Genomic DNA, 19,682 nt, shown 5'->3' with positions numbered 1-19,682 from the left:
TGAGAGCAAGCCTTATTGAACTCATGAGTAGGCTTGTACTGCGCAACCAAAACCTATTACCTGAGTATCAGACACAGGGCAATATCAAACTGTTTTACTCAGAGTTGGTCTACTGAAATTAATGAACATGGCTAAGTTAGGTCCATTCGTTTCAGTAAGGTTTCCTCTGTGTAAAATTAGTTGTGCAACTCAGTTTTCCCAATGGATTAGCCCATGCCTTCCTCACAAAGGGTTATGTACCACAAGGAAAATGAAGTGAACAAAATAATTTCAGATTACTTTAGTAAACTTATGTGCAAAGTGAGTACAGTTATTATACTTCAATACATATAAAATTATTAATTCTTTAAAATAGGTACAGAGAAAATACATATAGGTAACTATATGTATATGTATATGTATATGTATATGTATAGGTAAATACATGAGGTAACTGCAAGAACTTCTGCTGGGTAAGAAAATCTTCTGGCATTATTTTTCCTTAGTCCAGTTATGGCAAGAACTTCAACCTGCTCTTCAAGTACTGGACAGCAGGTCTGCTCCCATGAAGCAGGCAACTGTTCTCAGAATGCTCAGAAATCACACAGAACATTGCAAGGAAGGGTGTTCCTCTTTCCCACTGTGAAGGAATGAAACTGTTTAAACCATTTTGTGTCCTGTTTATGGTTGTCAAAGAGTTTTAGTTTGTTCTGACAAGGAGGCTCAGAAGATCACAGAAAAGTCCATTGTTCAGTCCAAGAACCTGACATTTAAGAGGAAAATAAAACCTAAAAACTATTGTAGGAGAAGTCCCAAGAAATTACACAAAAGAGAAAAATGAAGAAAAATGCTAACAGGCTGCTATGCATCCAGACTCCAGGAACAGAAGATGCCAAACGCTGGCGTAGCTTAGGCCAGGTTTAGCTGGATGCTTTTCCCCATGTTGTTTTCATTTCCTGTAATGGCTAATGTTCAAGCTGTTTGAAAATAAGCCCTTCCTCTGCCTCTGCATGGAACATCTTTACAGTAATTGTTTAGAGAGCTGCTATACAAATCCCTTGAGCAAAGGTTAATTTGTTTTGCTCTGTGTATGGCATGGCTATTCACTCCATGCCTTCCCTTATTTATTTATAAAAATGATTTATATACCATTGTATTATTTAAAAAATCACTGCAGTTTACAACAATATAAAAAACCCATACAGTAAAACAATAAAAAGTTAAAACCAAGTTAAGGCAAAAATAATTAAAAACAACCGTCAGTACAGCATTGTGGGGGATATACTCTTCAATTGCCTGCACAGGCCAGGTGGAATAGAAACATTTTCAACAGGCGTTTAAAAGCTGGCACAGAAGGCACTCACTGAATCTCTCTTGGCAGAGTAGGACTGGGTTGATCACACTAAAGGCTCGCATTCGGGAGCCCACCACTAAGCTATACAGAAGTTGCCTGACCAGAAATAAAGCCAGTGGGTCCTGCCCACTTCAGGAACAATGTGGAGTGGACAAATGGTGATTAAACGCATCTCTGCTCAAAATCCCTCTCCCCCTGCACAGAGTAGCTGCAACAAGCTTTTTAGACCCAACAAGGTTATAGCAGGGGCCCAGTACATTCATCATCCGTCAGCTGTTACTTCTGTGTTCAACATGATGATCTTGCACAGTACGAAGAAGGCTGTAGTCTTGATTACAGAAATGGTGAGGGAAATGTCTTCACATTAAATGGTTTTAAACTTCTTGCAACTCAAGGGTGTTATGAAGATGGCAACATCCATTCCAGACCATTGCTACAATCAGATTCTCTAGAATGAGAAACTGATAAAAGATTATCCCACTACGACAGGCAGGAAGAGTTCAAGGACAACAGTATGCCTTTTTGCCTCCTTTCTAACCATATCGCTGGAGCCCTTGTCAAGCAAAGGATCACACAGAACCGGTTTAAAGCTTTCCAATAATATAAGGAAGGGTGAAAGTTACTTCATCCTCATAAAGAAAAACAGACATGGGTACAAATAGGACCAGTGAAAAAGGACAACTGAAGTGCATGTCCAAGTGTAAGTTGACAGATATTAAATGTGATGGCAGTAAACATTCCAGATCACAAAAAAACTGAGGTATAGATAAAGGGCTATGAACCCTGGGGGTCTAAAAGGTCGATGGCAGGAAAGCAGAACCATTCTGAAACAATTATCAGCAAAGTGTTGTATCATGCCTAAGAACACTTGATCAAGCGCAATGGTTGATCATTGTAACAAGAGAAATTCATCCTCAAGACAGGCAAGGTCTCTGTTATTTTGGAAGATGACTAGTCCATGGGATTGCCAAAAACCATTGAAGAGCATACCATATTAATGCTACAGAAATTCACAACAGCGCTGCATTTTCATATGTACTTGTACAATACTGATAGCATTAGATAGACAGCAGATCCCACCCAGTCCCATGACATGGGAATACATTGTTTTACTGGAAGCTGAAAAATGCTAACTTGAGCATTCATTGATTCATCTGCTCATGTATTCACCAACACAGTCCATTTCTGAATCCGATGACTCACTTTCTCCAGACCCATTAGAATTTTGCCAGGAACAAGAGAGGTTATGAATATCAGAGTTCTGCATTTCTAGCGCATCAGTGAAACGTTTCAGTTCAAATGCATCAGAAACACACAACTCTTTCGAGTCTGCTGCATCCTCTTCGAAAGGGCTTAATGTTGCAGGAATGTCCATATTTTTGCCAGATATTCCTAGCACCACAGTATTTAAGTTTACGTTGGAACAGCTGCTGCACTCCAGGTCTAGCTCATTAGGGGAGTCCACTTCAGGAGAAGGATGAAATATTTGAATTGTTGGGCTTTCTTCTTTGCTAATATCATTCTGAAGGTTTTCTGCTTCAGCATCTACAGGTTTAGGCATTTCACTTGGAGCAGATGAGCAGCCTATGAGCAGAAGCTTTTCTGTTTCCTCATCCTGGGGGTCAGCTATTTCACTTGTAGTGGATGAGCAGTCTAGGGACGGTGGCTCTGCGCTGTCCTCCTGCGAGCAGGACTTTGAAGTCTGCCCCAAAAAACCACGTGCAGTATATAAATCATCATTTCCAGCAATGCTTTCACTGTCCTCTTCATCGGAATTGTATCCACATACTTTTTTTTTACTTTGTTGGGTGACCTGGACGGTGTGCACTTCTTCCGGTTCTGATTTAAAAAGGGAATAGTCTAATTTTGGTATGATGCTCTGAAAAGAAAAACAATTTTGAAATTTACAGATGGGAAAAATAAAATAGATGCCTTCAAAAAAGATGGGGGGTGTGATACATAGTTGAATATTAATATTAATAAATATTAATTGGATGTCAATATTTTGGCCTTAAACCCCAAACCCTCCACAGATGTAAGAATCTTTTGGCTTTCATTGGGATTTGCTTCCATTTTCAATAAAGGGGGTTTTGTTGAAAAAGCCCTGAACAGTCTGGTTCTTTCTTCACTTATTTATTCCAGCTTTTTATGGTCTTGAGGCCAGATACCCGGGACACAAGGCTAAATGTAAATATTGTGGTGCTGTTGATTACAAGTCCTATCAAATAACAACAACAACAACAACAACAACAACAACAACAACAGAATAACAACAACAACAACAACAACAGAATATTCAAACACAATAAAACATCAAACATTAAAAACTTCCCTAAACAGGTCTGCCTTCAGATGTCTTCTAAAAGTCAGACACAGTAGTTGTTTATTTCCTTGACATCTGATGGGAGGCCATTCCACAGGGCGTGCGCCTCCACCAAGAAGGCCCTCTGCCTGGTTCCCTGTTACCTCACGTCTTGCAGTGAGGATCAAGTGTTAACAGGATAGAGAAACTGGTCAGATTATTTGTCCATCACTGACAGCAGCTCTCCAGGCAGAGAGGGCAAACTCTCATATCACCTGACCCTATGAAACTGGCATTGACCCTATGAAACTGGCATTGACCCTGGGACTGACCCTTAGGTCTTTTCAACAATGAATGTTTCATGAAAAGAAGATAGAACATAAATAAAATTCTATATATATACATACATACAGTAGAGCTTATTAAGCTATTTATCTTAAAAAAAGAATCCGTCTCAAGGCTACATACCAAGACGCTTGGCCATTTCCTCCATCTTAAGCAAATAACACCGGTTTTATACAGGACAAATAGAGTGAGTACTACTGCCAACGACATTAATATGCCCAACAACGCTGGTAATATAATATGACCTGTAAGATAAAAAGAAGGTGATTAAAGAAAAGTGAATATGGGGGCTATTGTGAAACACTCTGGTTTTATTGGGCACACAGAGCACTAGATTACCAAAATTCATAATATATTTTTTTAAAACCATTACTTGAAATACTAAAATCAATAATCTATTATTAGTTTTTTTAAATTAAGAATTTAAAATTTAAATTAAATTTAAAATAATTTTAAATTTATTCTCTGCAACCCCTCCCCACCCCTTAATTCATTATACCTGATATATTATTGGAGCTGAGTATAAGGCATTTGGGGACAGACGGAGTGCATGGATTATTTAGACTTGTTCTCACATCAACAGCAATACAATAATTTGTATTGAAACTCAACTCTCCAATGACAGTGTGGAAACTCTCTTGTCTGGTTGTATTGATAACACGCTAGAAAAGAAGAAGAAAAAGACTGACAATTGAATGTGGGGATAATTACACTAGCCTATGTAATGGGCTATTGAAAGGATACCTATGAAAATGTTTCCTAAAGTGCTCTGGAAACACAAAAAGCTATATATAAGTAACATTATCATTTCTGTTCATCTGCTAAATATTTGCCTTGCCAATTCTTCTTGCAGCAACAGTGCAAAGGCACAGCAATACCAACGTAGCCTCTGGCCTTTGGACTCTGTTGGTTTAGCTGTTGCTATGCCCAATCCTCAAGTACTGGCATGGGAAGTGGTCTACCCTATTAATCCAAAACATCTCAATCCAGCAATTCCTGCTGGCATTCCAAAATATATACAGCCCTTCTGGTCTATCTCAATGTCAACAGTCACTGAAAGGGCAAAACATGGGGAGCTGCCCACTCCATTGAAGTGAATGGGTGAAACCCACCCAGATAGGAACTCTAGGCATGCATTGGAGGATAGACAGGGCGATGGATCAGGGTGCAGAACCATTAAGTTTGGATATACCTGAACTAGAAACAGAAATAGCAGCTTTCTAACAGATGAATTGAATTAATTTTGATACTGTCTACCATTTCCATTTTAATCATAAGCAACCGACCTTTTCCTTGACATTGTCTCTTATCACTGTGACCGTATAATCAAGCTCTTGGTATACATGAAGTAACGAGGCTGAAAGTTTCACTGTCACATTTGCGCAGCTTGGACAAGCAGAAATCTCAAACTGGGGTGGTGTTAGGCATGCTGTTGAACAAAGAAAGGAAGAAAAGAAGGAATCAATGTGATTGGGAAGCTCTGCCCTAGAGAAATTAATGAAATTACAATCCAATGCACTACTAACTTGGACATAAGATTTCAAATGAAATGATACAACGTTCTCCCAGGTATGACAAAAAAAATTCCTTCCAGTAGCACCTTAAAGAAGTGTGCATGTATCTGAAGAAGTGTGCATGCACACGAAAGCTCATACCAAGAACTAACTTAGTTGGTCTTTAAGGTGCTACTGGAAGGAATTTTTTTTGTTTTGACTATGGCAGACCAACACGGCTACCTATCTGTCTCCCAGGTATGCTTCTTTCAGATTGAAGGCTAAATAGGTACGGCGGGGCTTCTACTGATTAGAAATTTCCCCAAACCGACCTTTAAGCCTCTTAACGTGTTGGCCTTCAGCCTTCTTTGATCCTCATTTCTGCTCCCGAAAGCCTGCTCTGAATACGGCACCTAGTCCTGAGTTCTGATCTTAGTGGGGTGTAGTTTGCCATTCATTTCATTGAAAAGCAAGAGGATGCCCATAGAGAGCTGGAGATAAAGCTTGTCAGGACCTCGGGAATAATGATCTAAATAACTGAAAATAATACACTGAAGAAGGAGTGAGTCTTGGGGGTTTGGGGGGCTAGAATTGCATGAGGTTGCTGGTGCCAGGGCTCTGCATGCTCTGGCACCGGGGGGCGGTGAGCAGGCGGAGGCGGAGCTGGCGCACGTCCCAGGGGCGTGGCGCACTGTTCGCAGTGGGAGGGTGCGCGGCGCGTGTCCGGGGGGGCAGCCATGATGGTACCTCCCTCTCCCATGGTGCCAGTGGTAGTACGTTCCCTCCGCCCGTGGGGCAAGGCACTGACAGCTTTGGAGCCCTGCTGGGAGATGACCTAGTGGGGGTTGACAACTGGCCTCTACCTTCTGCCTTGGCCAGTGTGAAACCTGTGTGGTTGACAAGGACTTATAGGAAGCATAAGACATATGCTTCAAACATAAATAAGGAGCAAATTACTTACTGTCAGCATATGGACTGAACTGAATAGCTGAATAATGTACTCCACTTTCTGTGACCTGATCCACTACAATTATGTATGCCTTGCAGGGATCTGTGAACTCTTTTGTTAAGTTACAGAATGAACGTGTGATATTGGAACACTCTGCGACAATCTTCATATTTGGTCTGGGATAACTGTAAATGGAAACAAGAAGGAGCCAATCAGTACTTCCCAACTGGATATAAAGCACAAATTCAAAAGCGTCACATGAAAGTTGTCCAGAATGCCGGAGTGAGATCAAGCATATATTTACTCACGCTCATCCCCTAATTTGATACGAAGTGTCCCATTCTGTGAGAAGGATGTCAGTGCAAATGTACATTTGGTGGCTTTTCAAATACTGTGGTACCTTGGTGACGTCATGGGCAATACTACTCACATGCTGTAACCAATAAAAGCTGTGGCCTAATTTTGCCCATTAACCTAAAATAATGTGTATGTGTGTCTTATTATAATTCTATGCAGGTGGAGGGTCCTCGACTCACAAATGCTTCCTTTGGACTCCTCTACTGCCACCTCCAGTGATGAGAAAAGGGCAGAGGGCTGTATTTGTGGGTGGGCAGAGTGAGAGAGACGGCTTTTAGGTCTGTGGGAAGGCAGTGCAGGAGGGGCAATTCCTCTCTTAGCATGCAGGTGACTCAATATTTATCCAGTTTATGGATGCATATCCCCCGCCAATACAAAGGTCTTGTCTATCTCCAGAACCAAGTAGCTCCTTCCCTCTGCTCTTTCTTGCTCAGTTCCTACTAACGGTTGCCTTTCTCATTTCCATCCTGTGTTTCTTTGCCACAAACATCCCAAGACCATCTCTTCTTTACAGGGGATAGGGCAGTGGTGTCCAAACTTTTTTCAAAGAGGGCCAGATTTGATGAAGTGAAGGGCCGTGACGACCGACCCAAAGTTGTTGCCCTTTTTTTAGGATTGAAGTTGTTAACCTTTTTAAAGGATTTTACCCCAGGAAATAAACTGCCCACAGGGGCCTGATTAAACTGACCGGCAGGCCAATAGAGGCAAACAGAGGTGTATATTTTTCTCATGCTGCACCACTGGGACTTTGGCTCCAGCCAAGACTGAACACTGTAGTTCAAGTTAGTCCTCTAGGCTGCAGTACTTCCAGAGTATTGTCAGCTGGACCCAAAGCCAACCCTTGTGTACCAGGCCACATTAAGGCATAGCCAAGGACTGAAGAACCTGGGGCCCTCCACATGCTGTGGAATGTCAATTCTCATCAGCCCAAGCCCACACAGCAGATGGTACAGAATGATGGGTGTTTGAGTTGAGCAAGATGTGGAGGGCCTCAGGTTTCCTGCCCTTGCCCTAGCCTTGGAGTCTGCGTCTCAGCCGCTGCATCTCATCTTGTGTGAGGACTGTGCCTAGTTCCTACATATTGCCTTGGATCTCAACATCTGCTTGCCTTTGAGTGCTTACCGCTCTTTGCCGCTTTTGGACCATGCACCAGCTGGACAAATGGCCAGTTCCCCAGATACTGGAGCCTCATTTTGCTGGGACCTGGCAAGAAGGAGAAGAGAGGGTGTCTGTCTGAAGCAAGTTCCCAGGGGAGAGCAACCCCCAATCATAATTTCTTTTCCAGGACCAGCTACCAATTGCTCCTAGAATTCAATTACTTGTGCTTCCATTCAGAAACATGTTAGATTTCCCCTGGGAATTTGCCCCCAAGTTTGCCCTGATTGGGAAACGTCACAAGGACAAACATATACGTATGAGTACTGACTACTAAAATATGCCTTACTTACTTGGACTTACTGAAAGAAGAATCATGCACCTGGTTTCTTCCCGCTGATTTTGATAGCCAAGGACAAACTGAGCTTTCAAAGGGGAGAGAAGCATATTGGAGGATTAATTTATTGTTATCTGTCTCCTGTGAGGAACTCTGTAGGAAGATCAGCCTGTGACTCTTCCCTTATGTTAGTTTATGTGCAAATCAGATAATGTACTTTGTTAATTGACCAAACAGAGGGGTGTTTGCTTCCTAATGGCTAAATGCTGTCACCTCACCCGAGTCCAGGTCTCATCTCTCTTACCTTCCTGAGAACTATGAGGCAGACTTGAGTAACAGCTGGTTATTATAGCTGCATCAATAGGAAACACAAACCTGAAATGGCTGTTCTCCTATGAGGCCTCAGATACCTAAATAACAGTTAATGCAGCCTCATGTGGATGTCTGGTTCTGGATCTTTTCTATTTTGTTTCCATGCTGACCATTTCAAGACTGCTGTCTTAAGACTGCAGTCAGATACCCACTTGCCTGGGACTCTCATTGCAATGAGACTAACTTCTGAGAAGACATAGAAAGGATAGCACTGCAGGTCTATTGCAGCAAGACCAACAAAGAGTCTTGTAACATTTTGGAAACTAAGTAAATTACTTATTGGATTTAATTTTCATGACTGAGAATCCACTTTACCAGAGGCATCAAATGCCAGCCCAGCTACCAGTCAGATGTGGAAACAGGCCCAATCCAGCCCCACCTGTTGTTCCAAACTGGAGTTGTCACAGCAACAAAACACAATTTTCCTGCCCCTGACCCCACCTTCCACCCTAGCTGGTGAAATCAATGGGACTCTGGATGTGGTGTGGCTTTGTCACTCTGCCAAGCCCCACTGCCATCCCACTGGGGTCCGGATTGCACTCTTATTCTTGTTAGCACCCCCCCCCCCAATTATTGCTGTTAATTTGCATCCATCAAAGTTTGGCTTGACTTAGCACGTATTGCACTTAATGATCATGTGACCCCACATGTGCAGGTTTCCCCCTCTACAGCCATGTGTATATATATCTTCTGAGGATAACAGTTCATGCCTCTGATAAAGTGGAACACAGTCTGCAAAATCACATGCCATATCAAATCTGTTAGTCTTTAAGCTGCCAGACGACTCTTGGTTTCTGTTCTTCATATGACAGGACCTTAACTAGATACATCCAAACCAATAATGATCTTGTACCATATATCAGTCATTCATAATAATTTACAAAACGTGGGAATATATTTTAGGAAAAGCATAGGTACCTTCTCTCTTTATACATCACATTGTAGCATGTGGCTGTCCCTGTATTATTTCCAGCTTCCCATGTTAAAATGTACTCAAAATCCTCTGCCTTCATTTTCAACTTGAGTTCAGCAGATGTTTCTTGTGGGGCAAAATAGAATATACAAAGTTTATCAATCATACGTGATGAAATAGCTGTGTATCTTGCTGCTCATTCCCAACAAAATACAATGTGAACCTGGCAGAAAATGTTAAGCACTTTGAAAATACTTACCAATTAAATTGCACAGACCAGAAATCAGAGCACCGGTGTACACTATAAATTAAAACAATATATACATGAGGGGGGGGAATAAAATCTGTTCAATGTAGAAAATATACACAACACTGTTTGTATGCCGAGTAGAATGTACTTCCTGGGAAAAGAACTCAAAAGACAAGATTTGTTGCTATCACTCCAAATGGGGGGGGGGGTGGAAGTGGACTTTTGGGGAAGTTTGAAAATGTGTGTTAAGTCAGGGCGACCTTAAGAGGGGCTAGTCACCTCTATTCCCCCTCTCCTCCTCTATGGCTCCTAGTTCTAAGCCAGGGGTCGGCAACCTGCGGCTCCGGAGCCGCATGCGCTCCGGGGTGGAGGCGAGGGGAGGAGGCGCATTTTCCTTTGTTCCCGTGCAGTCGCTGTCATCTGTGAGGCGGCGGCGGAGAGCAGAAGGCAGCGCCACTCTCCTCGCGAGTTGGGCGCAGGGCAGCGGCAGCAGGAAGGCTCCCCAAGGGCCGAGCGGCACGCGCCCGCCTTCCCCGTGAGCCATTGTTTTTAGTGCGCCTCCTTTCACTCATTGTTGCCCCGCGCGGTGAAGCGACCCCGGGTTGGGAGCCGCCAGGATCTCTGGAGCGAGTCCTCTTTCGGGGGTTGTGGGGGCTCCCAGCAGCAGCAGCTCCCAGCGGGAGCTCCTGCAGGGTGCGCAAGGCTTGCAGACACTCGCCCGAAGCACGGGGAGCCCTCCGGAGGGCTCCCTGTGCTTCGGGCAACAGGCTGCCGCCCCAAGCCTCGCGCGCCCGACGGGAGCTCCTGCCGGGCGCGCAAGGCATGCAGACACTCGCCCGAAGCACGGGGAGCCCTCCGGAGGGCTCCCTGTGCTTCGGGCAACAGGCTGCCGCCCCAAGCCTCGCGCGCCCGACGGGAGCTCCTGCCGGGCGCGCAAGGCTTGCAGACACTCGCCCGAAGCACGGGGAGCCCTCCGGAGGGCTCCCTGTGCTTCGGGCAACAGGCTGCCGCCCCAAGCCTCGCGCGCCTGGCGGGAGCTCCCGCCAGGCGCGCAAGGCTTGCGGACACTCGCTGGGGCTGCAGGCTGCTGCCCGCAAGCCTTGTGAGCCTATGGGAACTCCCGCCGGGCTTGCAAGGCTTGCGGATAGCTTCCTGAAGCCTGGAGAGCGAGAGGGGTCGGTGCGCACCGATGCCTCTCGCTCTCCAGGCTTCAGCGAAAGCCTGCATTCGCACCATAGGACGCACACAGATTTCCCCTTCATTTTTGGAGGGGAAAAGTGCGTCCTATGGAGCGAAAAATACGGTATATAGCATGTCTTTGTTGCTGGCTGATTTGCTGCTATTGCTTTGCAATTTGCAGCTACTGTTTTGAAGGGGAGTGAAGAACACACACTCAAAAAAAGGTAACTTGTTAATATAACGTTTATTTCTATGAGGAGGAGTAATTCTGAGGGGTCAAACAAAAAATAATTAAAAAGTGTCAAAAAAGTTATTTTTATAATGACGAGGATAACATTGGGCTAAGAAACAATGTATGCAGTGTTATATTTGTTTTAAATGTCGCAATGGTTTTGCGGCTCCCAGTTGTTGTTTTTTCTTCGGAAACGGGTCCAAGTGGCTCTTTTTGTCTTAAAGGTTGCAGACCCCTGTTCTAAGCAATCTATAATCCACCTCCTTCCAACCCCACATTTCAATCTTTCTCCTTCCGAGGTTTTAAATCTCCAATTGTGTCCAAAGTATTTCAAGTTTCTATATATGCAGCTATCGATATAAATCATGCCAAGTAAGTACAATGTAAATTAGCATAATTTATTCTGCAGGTTCAAATTTCTGCTTGTGTGGACCATGGGGAGGTGGTTGTTGTTGCAATCAGAGCAGACAGATCCCACCCACAAAGAAGTAATATAGCTTCTGCATGGGGACCCCCATAGCTGGTTGGGGTGAGAACATGCGCAGCATCTGCTCAGATAGGGCGAAAAGTATACACCCAGTGTGGTGTAGTGGTTAAGAGCGGTGGACTCATAATCTGGCGAACTGGGTTCGCATCTCCGCTCCTCCACATGCAGCTGCTGGGTGACCTTGGGCCAGTCACACTTCTTTGAAGTCTCTCAGCCCCACTCACCTCACAGAGTGTTTGTTGTGGGGGAGGAAGGGAAAGGAGAATGTTAGCCGCTTTGAGACTCCTTAAGGGGAGTGAAAGGCGGGATATCAAGTCCAAACTCTTCCTCTTCTTCTTCATACATATCTATGAGTTGCTAGTGTTAAGTCAGAACCCTTAAAAGGTGGTGGCCTTTCTCCTTCCCCAACATCACACTTGTAACAGAAGACATGCTAAATATTGGCCTTTCTGCTACTTTCTGTTTAGCTTCATGCTGCCAGATGGTTGTTAGGGTCCTTCACCAAAAGCTGCTTCGCCTTACCCATTTTACTGTTTCTATTTAAGCATATGGACCAACAACCCTAGATTTTGAAGAATTATCTCTGTCTGTCATCAGTGCTTTAAAACAGGGTAGATGTGCTTTTGAGAAAGTTGCTGAAAGGGGTTACAACGGATGAGATACTCAAAGGATGGTCAAACAGTGTGGGGAAGAGGAATTTCAGTCTGACAGGGTGTAAATAAATATGGGTAGCGCTTCAGTGAAATGACCTCCATTTCTTACTATAGTATCTCTATATACAAAGTTTCCTGTTTATTATCTGTAGGATGGCACATATCACATCTAATTTATAGGATATTTTCATACCAGTTCTCCATGTGTTGATATGTATTAAACAATGTATTGATCCTCCAAGCAGTATTTTTTGGAAATGGCACACAAATCACCAAAAAACAAAGATCCGGTGCAATACATGTTAAAGCCTGATATGAACATGCCCTTCCTTTTCCTCATTCTTTTTGCAAAAAGAAACATCATAAACAGGTGTAAACAGCATTGGCTAAGAGGACTATGTGAACCAGAAGCAGGACTGCAGATCTATTCAGATGGGACTTTTTACCTTTATACTATCAGTACTGCAGTGGATCTCAATCTGAAGTACACCTTTAACAGCAGTGTTAATTCTGCCAGTCTGCAGAATCAAAGGGCAATAAGTGCTGTGTCACCTCAGGGGCTGAGGCCACCATCCCACAAAGCCGTGTTGCGTTTGCTTAAAGAGGAGAACTGTGCATACAGCTGAAGGCGCCATTTAAGTTTATACTACAACTACATACAAAAATGAGCAGGGAAACTAGCTGGGCAGTTCAGCTGTGAAAGTAGTTGCATTAAAATCACAAAATACACCTCCCAAAAAGAGGTGCAACTACTTTATTATGTCACTCATCTGTAAGACTGCAACATAATTAACTGAAACGGGAGAGGAGGGTCATTGGCTCTAATTCGTCAGATGGAGAATGCTTCTGCCTAACATAGCTCATACTGCAGTAAAATTACTTAAGTCTCTCTTATATTATTTTAACAAGAGAACGTCCAAAAACTGACAAAGAATGGCTAAAACGCCTTTCAAAAACAAGAATGCCATTGTTGCAGGACTCCTGACACAACCGTGATGTTACAGGTGTTTCCTTGTGGTTTCAAGCAAAAACCACAAATTCACTAAACTTGCTTCTGAGTAAACAGGCACAGGATGAGGCTGCACATTCCTTAGGTGTATCCCATTGACCTAAGTGGAATTTTTAAATGCTTAGTTTTGGCTTCGTGATTCCATCTCTTTTAGTGACTGAACACAAGTACATTTTCCCCTTATGTCAAGAGACTCAGGCAGTCTCGATGTATTTTCACTTCTTGGTGAAAGTTGTCTTCACTGAGCCATCTATGATTAGCAGAAGTTAATAATCAAATTTATTTGGCAAAGAAAAAGAACCTGTAGCTGAGACAAGAAAGGAGGGTTGGGAGCCTAAACTATTAAATTATTTCTAGACTGAACTCACCAAATTTGTAGAAATGTAGTGGTCCCATGAAAAATGCCATCATAGTTTAAAACCGCATCCTAGAAGCAGGAAGAGCACAAACAAACAGGATGCAGATGCATTTAAGATCAATGAGGGGCAGTACAAAGCTTAGAATACAAAGAGGATCTTCAAATTTTAAAAACAGGCATTCAGGCAGGCAGTAAAACAAGCTTTCTGCTCTGTACGAGACAGAGTTCTTTTCTGCTTACAATGGGAAACAGCTTTTTTCATGAATTCTGAGAGTACACTAAAGGATCCTCTTTCTTCTGTTTACAGCCTAGTGTATTAGCAAATCACAAGTACAGTTCCCTGAAAGAGCTTCTACAATATCTGCAGAATAAATGTGTGGCGCAACCACAGGTGCAGAGTCAGCAAGTTCAATGGTTTGCTTCCATGTCTAAACTTACAGCAAGTCTAAGGATATGGGGGCAAAGTCTCCAACCTTCTCTCCTTTTGGAGGGTGTGTGTGTGTGTTAAAATTACCCTTACACAGTTTTCACTTAATACTCACCTTCAGCCATGATTGGGAGGGCCAAAAGGCGGACCTAACCCGATGGCGGCAGCATCACCACCAAATATCAGAATGGTGTGGAGGCAGGTGGAGGTCAGGGTTGTGCAGGAGCCCTGCCAGAAGCATCTTATTGTTTCCATTTGCGTAGCTCCACAGCCGTAGCCTTGCTACTCTCCTGCTCTGCCCTAGTACCAGGCAGTGATGCTGCTGCTGCTGCTTGGAGGCCAGGCCCACAAGAGCTCACCTCCCTGCTGGCTACTCCTGGATTCAACTGAGTAGATTTGTTATTGGGAAAATGGCAGAAGTTGAGAATCAAATTTATTTGGCAAAGAAGAAGCAGGAGCCTCTGAACGCTGCTCAAACAAGAAGCAAATGAAGTGATGGGGACCCAAAGAGCTCAATTCTTTTTAGGTTTAACTCACCAGGTTTGCAGAAATGCAGTGGTCCCATGGAAAGTGCCATCATAGTTTAAAATCACATCCTGCTGGGTGATCCCTACTGCGGGTGTAACTCTTGCATCTGCAATCAAATGAAACTGTTTTCAGATAAAAACAATGTTCAACCTGAACGGTTAACACTAAAATACAGCGTAACATCTTTAGTCTGACTTCTCAGGAGGCAAAGTTACTGGCAGGCTTGGAGTATTCTTGTACACACAATACAGTTTGGGATTTTCCTTAAACAGGTACTCCTTTGTCAAATGGGAAATCAACCTTGTGCCTATTCCCTTCATAGGGTTCAGGAACAGCTTGAAACACAGCATGTAAAAATAACCAACGAAATTGGACAACAGGTAAACACATCCACATTCAGAAAGAATATTAGGTCATTAACTATGGTTCAGCAAATGATCCTGTACATGAGATGTCGTACCGGCACTCATAGGCTCAGCTCTCCTGCTTTATTCCTCATTCAGTCAAGTGAGAATACAAACTATGGTGTTACTGGCTTTGTGTTACTTTTGAACCAGCACATTTAGTTCTCTCCAAACCATGATCTGACCCTAAGCATTGTTCTTGGCTTCTGAATGTTGATTTGCTTGTGATAAATAAATCTCAAGCATGGCTTTAGATGTGGTTTGTGATCCTACTCATTTAAGGAAGGAGAAAACAGAAGTGCTCTATTCACCAGCATGAAGCTTGTGCACAGGGTTTATTTAGTCATAGTTAATGGCTTAGCATGACATCTAAATTCAGCCCATATGATAAACAGGTAATCTTTTACTCTAGTTTATGACAAACATTTTGTAAATGCCTTCACAGTAGGCCAGTGATATGGTTCCTTGCGATGTCCTTGACAAGCAGACACACAGCAAGCTGCAACACCTGTTAACTGCAGCTACACCATCATGCAATTCCTGGGAAAGACTGAAGTGGCAAAATAAATGTTTGTCTCTCTCCACCCCTGAACTGTTCCTGGCTAGAAGCATAGTCCAGTTTTAAGTTAGCTGTACATGTGTGTAGATTCCTTAGACAACCCAAGTGTGTGCAGGAATGTTTTCTCTCTTTCTGTGAAGTGTGAGAAGGGAGAAATTCCACACTCCTCCATTCTTTCATCAATGCAGCTAGACTTGGTTCCAGAATCCCTCCTGCCACTGCAAATCCCTTTCCTAATCTGAGACTAAGACAAGTTGGGGGGGGGTAGCTACTGCATGATTGTATCCTGACCCTTAACTTGCTTTGCCCTTTGCTGGTATGCTAGTAGATATGGTAAGGGAGACTCTCTGTTGTGCTTTTTTTTTTTTTTACTAGCTGACTTTTCTAATAATCTGAGTGCCCTGGATTGTGTAAACACCATTTTAAATATCATTTGTGGATGCACCCTGACAAAAGCTTTGTCCTCTAAATCAGCCAGTCCCACATTTCTTTTTAATGTGACCCCACATTAAGAGAAGTTAGAAATCGCAGCATAAACTACACCTGCTCATATTTTGATGTCTGCAGAAGCATATTACGAAAGGAAGATGTCTAATCTCTGCTTCAGATGTCAGAGAGAAAGAAGGGAGGGAGCCTTTGGAGATTTCTCTCTCCATCGACTTTCCCCCATTCAAATCTCTTCAGCCTTAATACAAGATGAGCTGCATCTCAACACTTCTAGCATAAGCTATTTCTACAGATATCCCTTCTACTGCAAAATGAGTCCTGTCCTCTGTTTGAGACTACACTTAAGAAGGCATCAAATTAATTAAACACCAAGCTTACTTTTAAAAACTTTCACATGAGGTGCTTGGTATAAGGTTGAAAGCATCAGGAAAATACCCTGGTTTCTGGTGAAACTCACACATCTAAAGACAATACTGTAATGTTTAAGTAATCACCATTTCCCTTTCACAAGAAGAGACGTAACAGGAAGTGAGTGGCAATTAAACCACAGGGCTTCAATTTTGAGTACAGTAAACACATTTAAAATTGCACCACGTCTTCCTTTCACATGACAAGCCAACAGCCCTTTGAGGCAAAAGGAATTGTGGTCCCTTCCAACTCTATAATTCTATGATTTTGTGAATATAGAGATTGAACGAAGAAAGCTGTGTATTTCAGAAATGCTCTGCAATGACTTTTAGGATTAAATTAAGCATGGTGGTAGCTGCCATGTTTGCTCATTCACATAAAGCAGAGATAGGGATCCAGGCAATGGCCACTCTGCCAGGAGGGCAGGGCCATAATGTCAGGTGAGATAATTTCCTTCACACAATGGCCTGAATTAAAACCAGCCCACAAAATAAAAATTCAGCCATGCAGGAAAGATGCTAAATACAAGCTTCACTTCCAAGGAACAATCCAATGCTCACTTAAAGCATCTCAACGTTTTCCTTTGCAATGACAACTTTGCCTGTGCCACACCTGACAGCCTATATGACATTAAGTGCGAGGAAGGTGACCATGACTTAAGGAAAACAGATTCCTAGACCTAACGAGGGACAAAGGCCAGAGGATCTACACTGTTAACATAAAATTCACACAAGATTCACTGACATCTTCCCATTAGTGCAGGTCCATAGGTAAGTAGCATGATGCACAAAAACCAATAAGGTCCTTCCCAGCCTTTTAGCATAGCTATCCATCCACCGGATTTTTAATGCCTTCCCAACTATCAGCGAAGGGGGAAATGGGGGCAGCCCCCAAAATCAAAGGAAGAGAGAGAGAGAGAGAGAGAGAGAAATGTGGTACTGTACTGAAAAATCCATCTTATTTCAAATAATAACAAATTAAAATGTCTCACACATTTGGTTGAATTAAAGCAATTAAAACAATTAAATTGATTAACAATTAAAACAATTAAAATGCCTTACACATTTGGTTGATGACAACCTTCTTCAGCAGCAGAGATTAAGGTTACCATGACAAGCTAACTTCTGTTTAGCCTTCTTCGGGAATTTTGGGCAAACATATGCGGGAAACATAAGGCTTGGGAAGCACCTGCAAACCCTGTCTCCAAATCTCTGCACACACCCAGAGCCCTTCCTGTGTTGCGAAGAGAGGTCTGAATGCTTGAGCCCTGATAAGACAGAGTTTGCCAAGATGATTCTAAGTGTCTTCATCTGAACATATGAGGATGTTTGGGGAATGGATTGTGTGTGTGTGACCTGTTCCTTCCTCATTATCTGCCCATGGGCAAATACCAGACTAGAATTTCTGTTGTCAGCAGATCCTTAATCTTATACCCCTGAAGAAGGCTGTCAACAAGCAAAAGGCCTTGGGCACAATTATTACTTGATAAAGATTCATTTTTCAATACTGTTTCCAGGCTTCTTTTTTTCCTTTTGGATTGCTAGCACAGCCAGAAATTGCCTAGAAGCTAAGCCACACTTGCTAATAGAATAAGATACTTCTTTAATACCAAATTTATGAGCCTCTTGTGGCTTCATCCTAGCAGTGAGGTCCAATGCCCTTACTAGCACGTCTGCCTTTCAAACTTAAGCTCACTGAAACCCACTGAAATAAATGGGCTTAAAAACAACAAAATCTTCTAGGAGGAACTGTTTCTTTGCTTCTTACACAGATTTTACACCTTGCCCTTCCCTCATTATAGGTCAGGACAGCTCACAAAACAGAATACAATACAAAATCTAGAGAGACTTTAAACACAAGCCAGCAACCACAAATAACCAGCATCTGGATGCATCATCATCATTAAGGCTTCAGCTCAGGGGATCAGCCCGTTTATTTCAGCTGCCATTTCCTTCGGAAACGGGTCTCCCCACGGATTTCAAGCCGAGTCCTGCGTGGGGGCACTAAATGGGCGCCCGTTTCGTCCCGCGAGGCGGCGCTAGACGACGCATGAGCGCCGCCATCCCTTGCTCACTTCCTTCCCTCCTTCCCCTTCCTCGCCAGCCTGCAAGGCCCGATATGGGCGAGGGTCGGCGGAGGAGCCCGGCTTGTCCCGGCCTCCACCGCCTCGCCGAGAAGCTCCAGGCTGCGCGGGGGACCCGCCGAGGCGCAGCCCCAGCCTGACCCCGCCAGCCTCGCTTCCCCCGCGGACACTCGGGCGCCGCGTCCTCGCCTGCCTCCTTCGAAGTCGCTCACCTGGCCGCGCCCGAGCGCCCCGCCGCCGCTCTCATTCCCGCCGCCTGCACCGCTGCAGCGGCCAAACCCTCGAGGCTCTCCTCCAGGCGGACGCCATGTCGCTCGCTCGGCAGCCGAGGCGCCTCCGCCGGATCCGAAAGCGAAAACAAAGGGGTCGGGCTGTCAGGGGGGAAGGCGGGCCTTTGTCTGCTCTGCTTGCGGGGGGGACGGGACTGACTGGGGCCTGGCTGGAAGGAAGGGTGGGTGTTTTTTTAATTCTTCCTCCTGTGTTCATCCCCCTGGAAAAAGCCAGCTTAGTTTAGCGGTCAGGTTTGTAAGAGGTTGAGCGACAATTTTTAATGCACACCCTGCTTGCGAGTAACGTTTGAACGAGGTGGTGCATGTCTTGCGCCTGTTCCCTAGCATCTCTGCCCCGTGTCTGCTAAGCCCGGCTGAGTTCAGGGGGACTTGCAGCCAGGTGGGTGATAGGGTTGCAGCCTAATGCAAAAGAATGTAAGCCTTGTCGTGCGGGTCTTACTTTCATTTATTTACCGATTATTAAATTTGAGCCCAGGGCAGCAAGCAACAAGCGAGGAAACGGTAACAATGGCTTAAAAGCAATTCTAATACAGAGGCAGACTGGGAAAGAGCTCAGGTGAAAAGACCGATTGAAAGTGGAAAGTCATCAATAGGCACCGAAAAAGCACCAGAGGCAGCACCTTCTATTCAAGGGGAGAAAATTCAAGGTCTTGATGCCACAACATTGAATACCTGATTCAGTGAGCTTGAACCCTAGTCTTCCAGGTTCTAGTCATACACTCTTAAGTACTACCCCACAATATGGTACAGTATCTGTGATTAAATTATTTTTTTAACTTTTATTAAATTTATATACTTCATTTGAAGATTACAGGGCGGTTTGCAGCATAAAAATACAAAATGAAAACACAAAATATTATAATAACCAACAA

At 43.8% G+C, this 19,682-nt stretch overlaps 1 protein-coding gene across 5 annotated transcripts; it reads right to left on the bottom strand.

The window, feature by feature from the left end:
• Window positions 1-265: 265 nt before the first annotated feature.
• Window positions 266-18,915, bottom strand: IFNAR2 (interferon alpha and beta receptor subunit 2). Of its 5 annotated transcripts, XM_083736832.1 has the most exons (15): window positions 16,867-18,614; window positions 16,126-16,688; window positions 15,461-15,573; window positions 14,629-14,725; window positions 13,675-13,733; window positions 9,756-9,797; window positions 9,502-9,622; window positions 8,228-8,299; window positions 7,902-7,982; window positions 6,435-6,607; window positions 5,267-5,409; window positions 4,480-4,642; window positions 4,104-4,225; window positions 425-3,212; window positions 266-380 (listed from the first exon to the last, which is right to left on the bottom strand). In XM_083736832.1, exons 5-14 carry the CDS (start codon window positions 13,715-13,717, stop codon window positions 2,484-2,486), a joined length of 1,689 nt encoding a protein of 562 aa, XP_083592958.1. In that variant the 5' UTR covers window positions 13,718-13,733; window positions 14,629-14,725; window positions 15,461-15,573; window positions 16,126-16,688; window positions 16,867-18,614; the 3' UTR covers window positions 266-380; window positions 425-2,483. The 5 variants fall into 5 exon arrangements, with proteins under 5 accessions (XP_083592958.1, XP_083592956.1, XP_083592960.1 ...); XM_083736830.1 differs by lacking the exons at window positions 16,126-16,688; window positions 16,867-18,614 and adding an exon at window positions 18,733-18,915; XM_083736834.1 differs by lacking the exons at window positions 16,126-16,688; window positions 16,867-18,614 and adding an exon at window positions 18,733-18,883 and having other exon boundaries at window positions 15,461-15,563.
• Between the last annotated feature and the right edge of the window lie 767 nt (window positions 18,916-19,682).

This window comes from Podarcis gaigeae (assembly GCF_964106915.1).
Source record: "Podarcis gaigeae genome assembly, chromosome: 4".
Taxonomy (NCBI): domain Eukaryota; kingdom Metazoa; phylum Chordata; class Lepidosauria; order Squamata; family Lacertidae; genus Podarcis; species Podarcis gaigeae.
This window is presented reverse-complemented; position numbering and strand designations above follow the sequence as displayed.